This window comes from Hipposideros armiger, unplaced genomic scaffold (genome assembly GCF_001890085.2).
Source record: "Hipposideros armiger isolate ML-2016 unplaced genomic scaffold, ASM189008v1 scaffold_371, whole genome shotgun sequence".
Taxonomy (NCBI): Eukaryota; Metazoa; Chordata; class Mammalia; order Chiroptera; family Hipposideridae; genus Hipposideros; species Hipposideros armiger.
The window spans coordinates 1,549,575-1,565,556 of NW_017731721.1; the positions used below are offsets into that span (position 1 = coordinate 1,549,575).

The 15,982-nt window shown below is 34.6% G+C and overlaps 1 protein-coding gene across 4 annotated transcripts in view; it reads left to right on the plus strand.

Moving 5' to 3' along the window:
• Window positions 1-15,982, plus strand: part of LARP4 (La ribonucleoprotein 4) — a 64,918-nt gene that overhangs the window by 23,151 nt on the left and 25,785 nt on the right. For 3 of the 4 annotated variants that reach the window (XM_019662276.1, XM_019662278.1, XM_019662279.1), the window contains exons 2-8: window positions 2,907-3,054; window positions 3,700-3,852; window positions 5,811-5,886; window positions 9,223-9,359; window positions 11,319-11,422; window positions 14,814-14,924; window positions 15,728-15,781. In XM_019662276.1, the coding sequence (XP_019517821.1) occupies window positions 2,907-3,054; window positions 3,700-3,852; window positions 5,811-5,886; window positions 9,223-9,359; window positions 11,319-11,422; window positions 14,814-14,924; window positions 15,728-15,781 (783 nt within the window). The remainder of the gene's footprint in view (window positions 1-2,906; window positions 3,055-3,699; window positions 3,853-5,810; window positions 5,887-9,222; window positions 9,360-11,318; window positions 11,423-14,813; window positions 14,925-15,727; window positions 15,782-15,982) is intronic. The other variant, XM_019662277.1, reaches the window with a different exon arrangement.

Here is a 15,982-nt window from a genome sequence, read left to right on the forward strand (position 1 = left end):
GCAGTGTCACTGGCCCTCATATGTGGGATCCGAACCGGGGCCCTCTGGCGTCCCAAGCCAGTTCTTAACCATCGCGCCACTCGGCCGGCCCTTTGGGGTTTTTTTTAGATTTTATTGGGGACTTGGGGGAGGGGAACAGGCAAGTTGTCGTCCTTCAGTCTTAATAGTGGAGGGTGCCAGTCGCCATCTGTCTTCCCATCGGCAGCTCGTGGCCTCTAAGCTCAAAGTGTGTGTTCAATCTTAGTTGTGGGTGGGCGTAGCCACCATCCCATGCTGGAGTCGAACCAGCAGCCTTGTTGTTAAGAGCACATGCTCTATCCACTGAGCCATCCGGGCAGCAGCTCAGTTCAAGGTGCCAAGTTCAGTCTTAGTTGCGGGTGGGCATAGCCCACCATCGAACAGGAAATCTTATTGTTACACCAGCTGAGCCATCCTGCCGTCTGTTAGCAGCTCAGCGACAGCTCAGCTCGGGCGCAGCATCACTCGCCCATGTGGGAATCGAACTGGCGGCCCTGTTGCTCAGAGCTGGTGCTCTCAAGCCAACTCTTAACCAACTGAGCCACTTAGCTGGCCCAACCATTATATGTTTATATATAAATAAATATGTTAATATTTAACTACCTTGAAATAATTCCTATTTTGCTTTACTAAAGCCACATACTACTCTGCATAACAATTCTATATGTTAGGTATCTTTCTAGTAGGTATATGGCTCCTCTGTTTCTTTTTCATGCATAGATTTTATTAGTTAAATGAATTTTTTTCTTTTTTATTGCATTTATCAAGATTCAGAAGTTTGATTTTTCTTTCTGAGAGTTGTAGTCTTTATTATTTGCCATTTTATTGGGCAGGAACAAAATTGGTATTCTCAGAATTGAGGAAAGGGCGGGAGAGGATAAGTACATAGATGTTCTATTAAAATGCTTAATTTCAAATTAAATCCTGTTTACATGGCAGGAAGGCTAGGCTAGGCTGTCACAATTTTTTCTCTCTCTTTTTTTTTTTTTGGTGCCATCAGACAGAAATTAAGCTGTATCTAACTTCCCAAATCACATGTAATCGGCTGACTTCCAAAGGCAAAGCCGTGGGAGGGTACCGCTGTGGTGAAGGCAGAAAGGGGAAGTATTGTCTATAGAGAATTTAAAAACAATAATAAATTGACTAAAAGGCTATGCTTGTTATTATCCTGTATCTGCCAATTCTAAACAGTATCAACAATAAAATACTGCTGCTACTATCACCATTTCAGCATATGTGCTGCTGAAGTGAGCACTGCCATCACCATTTCAGGCCCAGCCCTGCTCCCAAAATATGAATGAACCTTGACATGGAAAAGGACTTTGTGTCTGAGCTTTCTCCTTTTTCCCAAATTGGATTTTATTTGATGAGCAATCAAAAAATATATGGCAAGCGTGGCTGGTTAGCTCAGTTGGTTAGAGCGCAGTGCTCATAACACTAAGGATGCCAGTTCGATACCCACATGGGCCGCTAAGCTGTGCACTCCACAACTAGATTGAAACAACTTCTTGACTTGGAGCTCATGGGTCCTGGAAAAACACAACTGTTCCTATATGTATGTTTGTATATATGTATATATATGAATATATGTACATATGTATGGCAAGCTGTAGAGTATAATTAAGCAATGTTTCATTGGTTCATACATTTAAGCCATGTTAGTCATAATAGTTGCATAGTATGGAAACTCAAGAAAAAATGATTTATTAGATTAAAAGTTTACAGAGGAATTTCATAGGACATAATTGCAGGAAGTACAGTTAGGCCTACCAAAAGCTGAGTCTTCTCAACAACTCGGGGGACTCTGCAGTTCTGCCTACCCAGAGTCCTGCTTTGGTTTGCCATGTTTGGGTGTTGGGGTTACCTTAAAGGCTGATTTTTTTTTTTTTAACCCCATGAGCCAGTGTCAGTTGTAAGAACTCCCTCCATGTACACAGAATTTATAACAACCTCCTGGTTAAGTGGCTCATTGTGTACCAGTTATTTTTCATGAAAGCTGGGAAGCCCCAGGATTTGCAGGTCATAAGCTTTAATATTTTGAATCCACCTTCTGGTGCCTGCCATCCAGGGGAGGAGCCTATGGCTAAGAAGACAGTTAAAATTAACTTTCTGGAAAGGGAGTAAACTTTTTGAAGGGTCATTAATGTACTTGGAAGGATCAAGACCTGTGTGTGCTTGAATGAGGTGAGAGAAGTGTATTTTTGTATCCTGCTTTCTTCCTCTCTCTCCAATTGTTGAATCTTCTTCTGCTCCCCACCCTCCATACTGTGATCCCTTTCTACTTTTCACCTCAGTGAGTCTGCAAAAGACCACTTTAGAAGGTAATATGTTACATAGTCTTGTGGACATTAAGGATATACAATTTGAGGACAGATGGAAAAGCACATTCAAATGTAAGGCAGATTGATGTTTTTGACTTGGGAAGAAATTTCCAGTGATAGAATCATTTACTCACAGGTCTCTGTCACAGCTTGGATGGCAATAAAAATTATATACTTTGGAAAATCACTCTGGATAACTCAAAAACCTGCTCTAGATACACAAACACACTAATGTCAAAGATGTTATAAATATGTTGGAATACATTTTATGACATTTGCAAGCAGTTGATGTAAAAGTGGTATTTCTACATTAACAGTATTTTATAGTTTTTTTTATGGTAGGTAGTTAAATTTTATATAGACATTTCAAGTTCATCCACTTAAAAAGATTTATATTTTCAAGTTGAGCCTAAAACTTAAAATATTATTTATTTAATATTTAATTATAAAATTACTTAATATTGGGGGTTTTCTTCACATTTAAGTGATGGAAAAGTCTTTTATCTAAATTTGTATTTTTAGAGCACTGCCTTTTAAAATTTACAAATAGATCCTTTGTTTATTTAGCAGGTAACATCTAAAGGAACTGGTTTAAATCCTAATGCCAAAGTATGGCAAGAGATTCCTCCTGGAAATACTGATGCCACTCCAGTAACTCATGGAACTGAAAGCTCTTGGCATGAAACAGCAGCCACATCAGGGTCCCATCCTGAGGGTAAGTCCTAAATATTTTATCAGAACGAATCACATTTTGGTTAAACATGTGGCCAAACCATTTTATAGAACTTTGGGGTACATCCTTAGATTATTTCATTAAATATATTTATAAGTGTTTAACATGTAGTTTGTGTACAGTTCTCATATCTAGTATGAATGAATTGTCTCTAATTTCAAATCATAGCTATACTCGTATCTTTGGGTCCGGCATTTAATTCATTTATAATGTGGTATTTATAAATTAGTTTTGATCTACTATCATTGGCAATGCTGTTTGCTCACTGTTTGACCTTGGGCAAATGACTTTTCCATGCTCGTGTCCTTCATTTGTAAAACAACAATAATAATAATAATTACTTTTACTTTTGAAAATAGGATTCTCTGAGAATTAAATGAATAAAGTGCATGAATCTGTCTGATACATAGTGCTATATGAGTTTATATTGTTAATCATTTTAGCTTATCCATAATCATCAAAACGTATCTCCCTTGGGAAGAGAACTCTTAATTTAAAACCATGTGGACATTTTCCTAACTGGTAGAGTTCCTTAAAATCTTGTTATAGAAGACATAGGTCCCAGAGTTCCTAAAGATGGGATTTGAAGAATTCCTATTTGTTTTCAATACGTTTTCTTTCATACAGGTAATACAGAGCTTTCAGATGATATGTGTAAGGAATATGAAGTAATGTATTCATCTTGTGAAACCACAAGAAATTCTACAGGCATTGAAGAATCAACTGATGGAATGATTTTAGGGCCGGAAGATCTGAGTTACCAAATATATGACGTTTCTGGTAAACTTTATGGTTTTATTGGTAAAATGAGAATGCAATGTGCAAGTCTTTTTATCATTGTTCTAATGAACCGATGGCATTGATCAATTTATTTTCTTATTTGGAAAGAAGTTTATGTTAATGTTAGGTGATTGTTATAAATACTGTTTTCAAATGACCAAACATGAACATTGTAATTTAAAAAGAATGTTTACTTTAAATATCCTATTAAAGGAAAGTGTGAAATTAAACATAGAAGGAAAAAAATAGTCAAAATAGTTAAGAGAGACCTAAATTACAATCTTCTATGGGGTCCAATTTCTTGGTCTATTAGTTGTGATCGTTGTAAAGTTCTGTCAGTTTTCCCATCACTTTTGTCAGTGTGAAATGTATTTATAAATGTGAAATTGTGGGGATTAATTTTAAGGAAAAGGCTATATTAAAAACATGGTTCTATTATAATTCAACTTGTGAATTATATTTTTCTCACATTCACTTAATTGGCATGGATTAGTATTTGATTGGATTTAAATGTATGCAATTTAAAATAAACTAAAAATGGACCATAGACCCTAACTGCTTAACTTCGTTTTTCTAATTTCTAAAGGGTCTCTGGAAAATAAATATAATGGGATTGGGGAGTTAGGCATTTCTATCGCTGCTTAGATCTGACTTCATTCAAGCTATATAAACCTTTAGCTTCAATTTCCTTATTTATTATAAATACGTAAACTGGATTTCTAGGGTCTGAAGGCTTGTAAATTGATTTCTGAAGTGGAATGGGGTGGTATTTTTATATAATAATTTAAAGTGGTAGGTTCTACTCCCTACTTGTCATAATATACCTAACCTACTGGCTATTGAACACAGTTGGTTTAAATGATGTGACAACCAGTTGGTATTTTAATAAGTTTGCTATAATGACATTGAAAAGTTAAATGAAGTTGTTGCTCATTTAGCTAGCATTTAGGTAGATGAATTTAGTATCAGAAGGATTACATATACATAGAAATAGAGGCTTCTTGTATTCATTTTAATGAAGTTAATTTAATATCTTGTACCACTTTGAATCTTGAGTAGTAAGACAAGGTATTGGTAAAATCATGTACAAAATTTATTTATCTTTACATATACATCCTATTGTCTGTGTATTTAAAAGAAATTAATTATTAATGCTATTTAAGAAGAGGAAGATTATATACTTTGAGTCTAATGTTTTGTGTGAGAGTCTAATAAGAGAGTGATGGTTTTCCAGGCTTGAGTCCTGAAAAAACGTCTCATGTTCTGGGTTAAATAATAGAAAGCATAGAAGACAATTACAGAGTTGATCTGATCCTTAGGATGTTTGAGTGCTTTAAATATTCCTAGGAAGATAACGGTGCTCTAAAGTTAAGGAATAAAAAGAGTATTAAGAGAGAGAAATTTAAGGAATGTGACTAACATCAGATTTATTACCAATAGCATAAATCTCTCTCTCTCTCTCTCTCTCTCTTTTTCCCTCTCTCTCTCTCTCTCTCTCTATATATATATATATAGATAGATAGATAGATAGATAGATAGATATAAATACACACACATGTAAATATCCCACTTTGTTTAGCTAGTTACTGTCTTCAAATTTAGATTACTATTACTTTTGTTCTTTGGATTTTCATCAAAGGAATAGTTTTCACATTTTTAAAGTATTTAGGGTAGTATTTTACAATATGCTAGCCAAGTATGTGTAGTATAAATGGTGCTTTGTTAATTACTTGATAAAATCGTTTTTAAACTTAAGTGAAATCTATCTGAGAATGAAGGTCAAGTTGAAGTAAATTTAGTCTTTGAGTTATCTAAATTCTAAAAATAATTAAATATACAGTTTTGTGAGGGTTTAATTTGTGCATACTTTGTGACTTATTCTGAGTTCAACAAAGTGTGATGTTTACCACCTATGGTAATTTGGTATTAATGTTTTCCCTCTTGTTTACTACCATCAGGAGAAAGCAATTCAGCAATTTCTACAGAAGACCTAAAAGAATGTCTGAAGAAACAATTAGAATTCTGTTTTTCACGGTACACTATCATTTTTTTTATATTTCTCCTTTTGTGAATTGTTTGGTTATTAAATGTAAAATATCTGTGAAATAGAGTGGAAGAACAATGGTTTTATTTCCTTCAGTGATATATTTTGGTATTAGTCTTCAGCATATGCATATGTCTTAACTAGATTTCAAGATGTCCTCAGTTGGACATGCAAAGGATCTAGTCTCAGTAGAAAGATAATGAAATTTCTCTTGGATATTTTTTCTATGAACATATTCAGGTTTAAAGTTCTCAAAAAAGTGATTATCTCTTAATTTGTATTTTTTTCTAGTTGGCTTTTATAACCTTTGATCATAGAGTTATTTTTGGCAACGAGTAGATGAGCATTGAATTTATATTACCAGTGTCTTCTATTAAATAGAGTTCTTTCAGGCAAAAGTTTCAAGATGTCGTTTTTACAGATAAGACTGTATATTTATAGCTTAAACATCATAAAACTTCAATATGTAGAACTGCCCCTTCCAAAATGAATGGAAGTTTGGATATGCATGCAGATGTAATGCTTTCTATTTTTCCTGTATCTGGTGAGAGGTAGTGAACCAATTTTTCAAGCTAGAAACCTGGATTTTATCATAGACTTTCTTCATATCTTGACACATAATACACCCATTACTCAGGTTTAATTGATTCTTCATCCTAAACATCTTCCTTTTCTTCTCCTTTTTATTCATTGTCTTCATAGTCTAGTACAGGCCTAGAATAAAAGCAAGAACCTCTGGCTTTCTTTTCTCTAGTCAGGTGTGCCTATGATACAATTCATTTTCTGTAACATACTTGTAATAAGTATTTTAAAATCTTTGCCTACTAACTGGATCATTTGTGTGTCTGCTTATAGTCAGAGTTTTTTCTCTTGATTCTCTGTCATAATTTCTTGCCTTTTTTGCATATCTTATAAATTTTTATTATATGCTGGATATTACATATAAAAGGAGCTAGAAACTGCAAGTGACAATTTTTTCCTCTAGAAAAGATTTGACCTTTATTCTGGTAGGCAGAAGCAGATTGATTGCTTCGATTCAATCAGGAGTTAATCTGGGTCAGGGCTGAGCAGCCATTTTAATTAGACTCTGTCCACCTCTAATTTATGTCTGTTCCTTAGGCATGACCTTCTTAGGCTTTTGATTTAGAAGTCGGCAGTTGTCTATTACCTCAGTCCTGAAACACCCATGGAGATTTAGTTGTCTTCAGCAGTTTTAGATTAGCTCTTCGGCCTCTTAAACACTACACAGCTTCAAAATCTGGCAAATGTTTTGTGGGGGAGACCTAGCTTGTGTTTGATGCAAGGTTCCTCCTTCCACTGGAACTTCCACAAGACCATGGAAATTTTACTCTTCCTTTTCAACCTGACTCCCAGTCTTTCACCTTCCTCCTTAGAACTCAGTAAACAGTTGTGTGTTGGGGGCTCCTTTAGTCCTTTGCAACTCCTTCAAGTTCTGCTGATTTCCCTCTGGTCCAGGATCTGCAGATGCCCTCTGGAAAGAAAGATGGTCTTTCTGGAATTTCATTTTGTCCTTGTAGCTTCCACAGCTCTCCTTTATCATTGAAAACATGACTTTTGTAATTTAAACTTTTTTGGTTGTTGCAGTGGGAGCTCTTGCATGTCATGATCTACTACATTCTGCTCAGAGCTGTGATACAGTTCAAACCAGTTGGTTAACTGGCATTTGTAGCTCAGCAAAACTGCCATTAGTACATGTCAGATATTAGTCATGAATATTCAAATCTTTGATGTTACAGCCATTAATTTGACTTCTGGAAGGTACAGTTTCTTTAAGGATTTGACACACAGTTTTATAAGAATAGACCTGCTGAAAGTCAAAGTTGATTTAGGATATAACTTTTTAATTATGCAAATATTATGTTTACAATTGTCTTATTTTCAAGTTCTAAAAGACTATCTTTTTGATTAGGGTGATATTAGTATGTTCTTTTCTTTGATGCTAACGTGAGTTTAACCTTTACTAGTAGCCTCTATTTTTCCTTACCAACCCAAGTAACCACCACTTGTTGACAATTCTATCCTTAAAAAGTAACTACTCTATTTTAATAAAATTTTAATGTAAAGGCCTTTGACCTTACTCTTTGCCAATCACGAGGGCTTTGAAACACAGTTTTGAAAAACAAATATCCCTCATGGAACCTATGTTTGCCTGGGGGAACCAAAACAATAAATGTATTAAGTAATCAACTTAGAAGTGTGTTAAGTGATAAGCACTATAGGAAAAAAAATACAGCAGTGTAAGCAAGGGAAGGGGAGTCAGTAGTGCTCGGGTGGTTTCAGTTTTGAATAGGGTGGTCATTGAGAAGGTGGCTTTAAGCAGGCTTCTAGCTATTTATAACCAGACTGCTTCAAAGATTTGATGTGAATAAGATACGAATTTGATTTTACTTCAGTTTGTTAAACATGGTTTTATGGGTAAGTTAGAAGTGTTTGCATCTTAAAGAATCTTGTTTTAATTAAAAAAAAATTTTTTTTTAAAGATTTTATTGGGGAATTGGGGGAGGGGAGCAGCGTTGGGGAATTGAGGAAGGGGAACAGACAAGATGCTGTCCTTTTGTTCTTCAGTCTAGTTGTGGAGGACGTTGCTTCACTGGCCCATGTTAGTATTATCATTGCGCTCTTCCCGGGTGAGGCAGTCGCTCGCCGGCCATTGGAAGGCCGTTCACAGCAGCTCATGGCAGCTCACGAAAGCGCACCGCAGCCCATCTCCGGGTTGAGCTGCTGTTCACCATCTTAGCTATAGAGGGCGCAGCGTCACTGGCCTTCATGTGGGATCCGAACCAGGGTCCTGCTGCTCAGAGCTGGCGTCCCAAGCCAACTCCTAACCAACGTGCCACTCGGCTGGCTCTTAACTTTAAATGTTTTAAATTTAAATAAAAAGTCAAACATTTATTAAAAAGTGCCAACATTCATAAACTTAAAATCATCTGTGATCCAACTCATGGTTTAAACTGCATATTCTAACATCAATGGTAAAGTATTTATAAGATGGAACTACACCATATGTAATATTTTGTAACATGCTTTTAAATATAATGTTAAGTCTCTTTCCATATCAGTATAATTTCACAAAATGCCTTGTTCAGAACTGTTGAGCCCCATGTATTTGGGGATTGAAAAACTTTCTGGAAGCTGTTAAGAGTATCTCTGTTATATATCATATGTTTTCATAGTTCACTGTATTATTTCTGATAGTATAATTTTGTTTTCTTAGGCTTAGTGACAAAAGTGAATAAGGCACGCTTTAGGTGCTTTTAAGGAATTGTTTGTTTTAAAGGACTGTTGCTTCTGTTAATTTTTTTCAGAGAAAATTTGTCAAAGGATCTTTACCTGATATCGCAAATGGACAGTGATCAATTTATCCCAATTTGGACTGTTGCCAACATGGAAGAAATAAAAAAGCTAACCACAGACCCTGATCTAATTCTTGAAGTGTTGAGATGTATGTAAATCATACCTTTTAGCTTAAAGTAAAAAAATTAAATATTCTTTTGATTACTGATCATACAGGGAATTGTTTTTACCTCCCTATTTTTTGCTATTTCGATAATTTATTTTTACTGACTGGTATATAGCTTCTATATCAGTTTGACACCTTGCTTGTTCATCTTGATACCCACTCACACATATTAGCAATTAAATCTCAGTTTTCTGGGCTATTATCAATAGAAAGCTTTATGTGTCATTTCCACACCCTCGAAAGCAATGTGTTTCAAACTTTGGAACCCAAGTAGAAGTACATTTTACATCACAGTCCATTACATATATGCCACGTAACCACACACAACTGAAATGTCAGTTACACAGATTTACACTAAATGTTTGCAATTAACTCCTTTCTTTTATTCTACAATAAATTTATTTTACAAGCTATTAAAGAGTTGTAACCTACAGTTTGACAAACTTCTCTAAAATTTGGTAAATAATTTTATAGTTTTAGGTTGAGGTTCTAAGAATTTTTACTGGTGTTTGTATGTTATCAGTATTTCTTGGTAACCGCTGTAGGTGGGTTTTGTTAACTACTTGATTGAATAAAGACAAATCTTCACTTTAATATGAAATGTGTTGTTGAAAATGTTTAAAAGTAAATATAGCAAGTCTAATAATAGACTTACTATATGAGAGTAGAGGAATTTCATTCTCAGAAGGCTAAAAACATTTATGAAATCTCTGATTGGTTTGTGCAGGCATTTCTTAAAATGACCCAATCTTGTGAACATAAAAAAAATTGGCCGAGACAAGCTGTAGGCCCATCCTAAGGGCTGGAACCTAGCACTAATACTCAAGGCTTTTTTTTTTTTTAAGATTTTTATTGGGGAATTGGGGATGGGAACAGCGCTGGGTAATTGGGGGAAGGGGAACAGACAAGTTGCTGTCCTTTTGTTCTTCAGTCTAGTTGTGGAGGACATTTCTTCACTAGCCCAAGTTGGCACCATCATTGCGCTCTTCCTGGGTGAGGCAGATCAGTCACTGGCCTCTGGACGGCCGCTCTTGGTGGCTGCTGGCCGCTCACACTGGCTGCTGGCTACATACGGTAGCCCATGGCAACCCACTGCAGCAGGGGCTGCAGCCCGCCGTCACTGGTGACTCACAGCAGCCCAGCTCCAGGTTGAGCTGTTGTTCAGCATCTTAGCTGTAGAGGGCAGTGTCACTGGCCCTCATATGTGGGATCCGAACCGGGGTCTTCTGGCGTCCCAAGCCAGCTCTTAACCATCGCGCCACTTGGCCGGCCCCCAAGGCATTTTTTTTAACTACTTCTTTTTTCTCTGTACTTGCCTGTTGAGGGACATGTAGTATATTATCTTTCTGAAGGAACTAGAAATAAACGTTTTGGTTATATAGTACTATCTTCATTCAGTATTTCCTCAAAATCGGCATCTAAAAGTTGGCTTCTGGGTCTCTGTTGTAGTATGTAAGTAAATATGTTAAAATCAAGGAAAGATTATAATCATTTGTGCATAATTATTGGTTTAAGTGCTTCTTAAATTGTAATTTTAAAAAGAATTTCTTGACATATTAGAGCTCTTTACATTCCCAAGAGTAGAGGTTGGTTAATGCAAGTACACTGATTTTTGTTCTGTCTTGAAATAAAGAATTTGGTAATTGTATACAGGGAAATTGCCTTATTAGATATGTGTTGTATGCTCCCTGAAGGCTTTTTTCCAACTCCAACATAGTGCTAAGTCGCAAAGTAGGTACTCTGAATATTCAAAGAATAACATTTAACAATGTTTTTTGCATATTAATCTAAAAATATTTTACTGTAACTAATCTTTGATACTACAACTTAATTTCTTTAGGATATTAGCCTTGCTAATTCATTCAGTTGGAAATAGAAATGAAGTTTTTAATGGCACTAATATGTTTGTCACTTTTGAATTAACTCTTTTTTACACTTCAGCTTCTCCCATGGTACAAGTTGATGAGAAGGGCGAGAAAGTGAGACCAAGTCATAAGCGTTGTATTGTGATTCTTAGAGAGATTCCTGAAACAACACCAATAGAGGTAGGTAAATCATTAAGCATTGTTAAAGCTAAATATTCTTTACCTTTTAAATTGGAGGAGCTAAACAGCAAAGCATCTCAGTGCCCTCATATCTATTACTGTGAATAGAATAAATACTAATTTGTTTTGTACATTTTGAAATACTTGAAGAATTGTGCAGAGGGAGGGAGAAAATAATAATTCTATATTTCTATATAGAATTATAGAATTCTATATTTCAAGTTCTTCGAGTAGTCTGAGTACTGCAGTGAGAGTAACTCAATTTATTGATTTGACTGAATGGCAATTAAAATATAAATGGGCTCTTAGGAATTTGAGTATTCATCTGAAAGACTAGACTTAGGAATGAAGAAGAAAAATATGAATAAGGACTAATGGGTCAGGACTAACCCTACTGGTTAGTAAATATAAAACAAGGCTGCAATTATAAAGATAATATAGTACAGGTACAAAAATAAAATAGTATTTAAATAACAATATAATCCAGAAACAGGCGCTTGTCTGCAATAATGTATGTATAATAACATTGTTTAATAATTAGATTCTACAGAGTATTGTGCAGTGTACTTTTAGTTATTTAAAGTCTAAGGTTTTATTATGTTTTACAAAGTTAACTGAACCTTAGGATGGTTAAATAACTTGCCTAAGGACACATGGGCTGTTTAAAGGACAGAGTCTGGACTTGAACTTGATATCTCTGATTCCAAAGCCCATGTTTCTTAACTACCAAGCCACATAGCTTCATACTAAGTTGTCATGTTAAGGCTTAATAAATTAGAGATGGGAAGTATTAATTAGTAACTCATATATGGTAACTGATTAACCATTTAAAAAAAAATGTAGACTGTTGCCACCTAACAAATTTGACACACTAGTAGTTAATTTTTTTTGGTCAGTATTATATCTCCAGAATGAAGGTTTCCTAGACTTAGAAACAGTAAGAGAAATTAGAAAAGAAACTGTCACTGGATAGATCTTTCATTTAAAATGTCAAAAGTCACAAATTGAAAGGAAGATTGCAGAATGGTAAAAATATTTGCAATATTAAGAAGCAGTGTACATGGATGTGGAGTATAGTGTGGGAGTGGAGTCAATGGAATTGTAATAGATATGTATGATATGGGGGGGAGTGGGGTGGCAGATTGGGGGAGGGGAGTTGTCACTTTGAGGGGTAAAAAGTATAATTAATGTTGTAAATATTTTGTAGGGTGTCAGATGGTCACATGTCTTGTTAGGGAGACTACATCATGGATGGGGTAGAGGCTTGATCGCTGTACTGTACACCTGAAGCTGATGTTGTATAGTATTGTATGTCAGCTATAATTGAATATATATATATAGTCAAGGGATGTGGAGTATAGTGTGAGAGTGGAATCAATGGAATCGTAATAGATAATGTATGATATTGGGGGGGCAGCGGATTGGGGGAGGAGGGTTGTCACTTTGAGGGATAAAAAATATAACTATTGCACCGTGTTGTACATCTAAAACTAATAAAAAAAAAAAAGAAAGAAAGAAAGAACAGTGTAGAGTGTACGAGCCTGAACTCTATAGCCAAACTGCCTGGATTTGAACTCCAGCTTTTTTACTTGCTAGTTCTATGACCTTGGATAAGTTAACTTAACCTCTTTTGCCTCAGTTTTCTCATCTGTTAAATGGGATAATAGTGGTAATGTGACTCATAAAATTGTTGTGAGAATTGAGTTAGTATATAAAGAGCTTAGAGCAGTATGTTACATATAAAACATCCCAAGGTTAGCTATTATCATTTTTATAATTATAGTAGTTCATAGTCAGAATACTTAAGGAGTTCAACCACATGAAAAACACTAAATAAAAGGAGCAAGGCATCAACATACTGTTCATTAAAAAAAAAAAGTAATGGAAGTGCAAATGACTGAAATAGCCAGAGAAAGTCTAGCAGTCTATCTTACTGCTAGAAAGGCTAGCGGTAATCACTGAAATTCAAATTAAAATGAACAGATTTGGGTTGTGACCTTAAAAGTTCTTCTCAGGTAGAATAGTTGATTACTTTAGATCCAGACTTCTTATATTTGGGAAAGGAAATTTTATGAACATACCTCTTTCTAAAGTATGATAAAGGATGAAAATGGGTTTTTTACTAAGATTTCAATAAATTAATTCATTATATATTTTAAGGGAATTATAAATACTTGAAGAATATCTATGGATTTTTGAAAGGTAGAGATCTATTGGGGGCAGACAGTCTAATAGTTCTGTAGATAGTTCTCCAAAAATGTAAATCTGGTGAGGATAGGAATTTTATTAACTGAACTTGGTGATATTTTAACACTTGGACTAAACATCACGAAACTCAGCTGGTTGATCACTTATTTCAAGTAGTAATTGACTCAAGAAATTGCATCCCAAGTAGAGAGAGTGCATTAAACATTTGAGGGAGTTAGAATACAGGTTAGACTTCATTGTTGTCATGTTTATTGTCCAATCAGCTTAATAATTGTCTTTTTTAAAATTGATACCTAGTGATATTTTGTGGGACAGTTTAACCAAATCAGATTCTTTTGATATTTGGGAAATATTGGTTACTACTAACTACATTTCTCCTTGAACTCAAATAGGTATTAAACAAAATGGAGTTTGGAGAAATACAAATCTGAGTTTGAGTTCACTTTGTGGTAGTGTGGGTAGGTTAAACAGTCTGAGCCACCATTTCCTCAACTCTAAAATGGAGATGATAAAATCTTCAACACAGGGTTGTTTTCAGGGGTAAAGAAGTATTTTACCCTGGATGGTATTTCAGCAGATATTGTCTGCTTTCCTTCTGTAATGTTTTAGGGATTCTTAATGTTCACTTCCAGTTTTTTTCTTTTTTTTTATAAACTTCATTCAAGCTGTTAACTGTTAAATATTTCTGAATTTGGGTAACCATCTTTTTTCTAAATCCATATATTTGTTGGAATTTTAGTTCAATTACATCAATTATGGAAAAGGGAAGACATTTTTGCACAAGAGTTCATGTCTATGAATCATTCTGATGTAGACAAAGCATCTGGATTGAATAAGAATGCATGAAAATAGCATTTAGAAAATGTTAATGGAAAACATACTTTTTTTTTTTGATAATGGCAAGACTGGAGAGATTGTATTCTAAGGAAAATGCCCCTAGGAGTGAAATGCTTCAGCTTTGCTGATTATAAAATAAGATTCCATTGTTAAATCACATATAAAATTTATTCTATAACTATACTGTATGGTTTTGTTTCAGAACATCATCTACTCTCAGTAGAAAGATGGGCAGAAGGCATAAATAGTTAACAAGTAAAGAAATAGAAAGGACCAAATGACATGAAGAGAAAAAAATCGCCATCATTGATATATTTTTTAAATAACTAAGGTTTTTCTTTTTCAGGAAGTGAAAGCTTTGTTCAAAAATGAAAACTGTCCCAAGGTGATAAGTTGTGAGTTTGCACACAATAGCAACTGGTATGTCACTTTCCAGTCAGACACAGATGCACAAGAGGTGAGAAAAAACTTCTGATTTCAAGCCCTGGTGGTAAAAGAAGTGGTATATTTTAATTGAGAAAATTAGTGTGCCTTCAGTACTGTTTGTATAGATTGTTGAGCACCTTGTTCACCTTTTTGGTTTTGCTTATTCTTGTTCACCTTTTTGATTTTGCTTATTAATTGGTTTCCGTTTTGATCATCTTCCTGAAGCTTTTTCAGTTTCAAGTTAAGAACATTTGTTTTCTATCAATAAAATAAGTTAACACAGCTTTAAAATTAACGTGGGGATTGGGAATCATGTATTTAGTAGTTAATATTTCTGGTACATATTAGGCCCGCAATATACAACTTTCTTTCTGATTTGGAATTTTGATACAATGATATTACTTTTGATTTTTATCATGTGCTACTTAAAGATAAGTAATGTTCCTTTGAAACAAAAACATATCTAATAGCATTTTAAAACCACTCAGTTTTTGGGGTTTTTTTTGGTTTTTTTTTAATGCTTCACCTTGGAAAGCTGTCTGAACCATTTTAAATTGACATGTAGGGACATTTTGATTTTGTTTTGAATTTTGTGTGTTTTATCTTCAGTAATCCATAGTAGGTAATCTGTAGTAAACGTGAACTGTAGCTGAGGTATTAAATTTTTACTTTTTTTTTTTCATTTCTTATCCCCTGCATAATGGAATCACCTTCAGAGTTTTTTATTGTTTAGTTTAGAGATAGTTGCTAATGCCAAACTCTCTTGATAGAATAAAGATGGCTTTAATGAAATGTTTGAATGCTAATGAAAATTCCTTTCTGCTTTGTTCATAGGCTTTTAAATACTTGAGAGAAGAAGTTAAAACATTTCAGGGCAAGCCAATCATGGTAAGAAACATTTGTAAGTAAGGCCAGCATGAAACAAAGTTATTTGTTGTTTGTTTGAGAATTTAAAAAGCACAGATGGGTAATATTTTATAAAACCTGTAATGATTTTAAAGAAATTTCTGTCTCATATGATGTGCTGCTTCAGAAAATTAGTTGATGGAACATCAGAATACTTTTTATGCAGCAGTTTTTTTCCGAAGG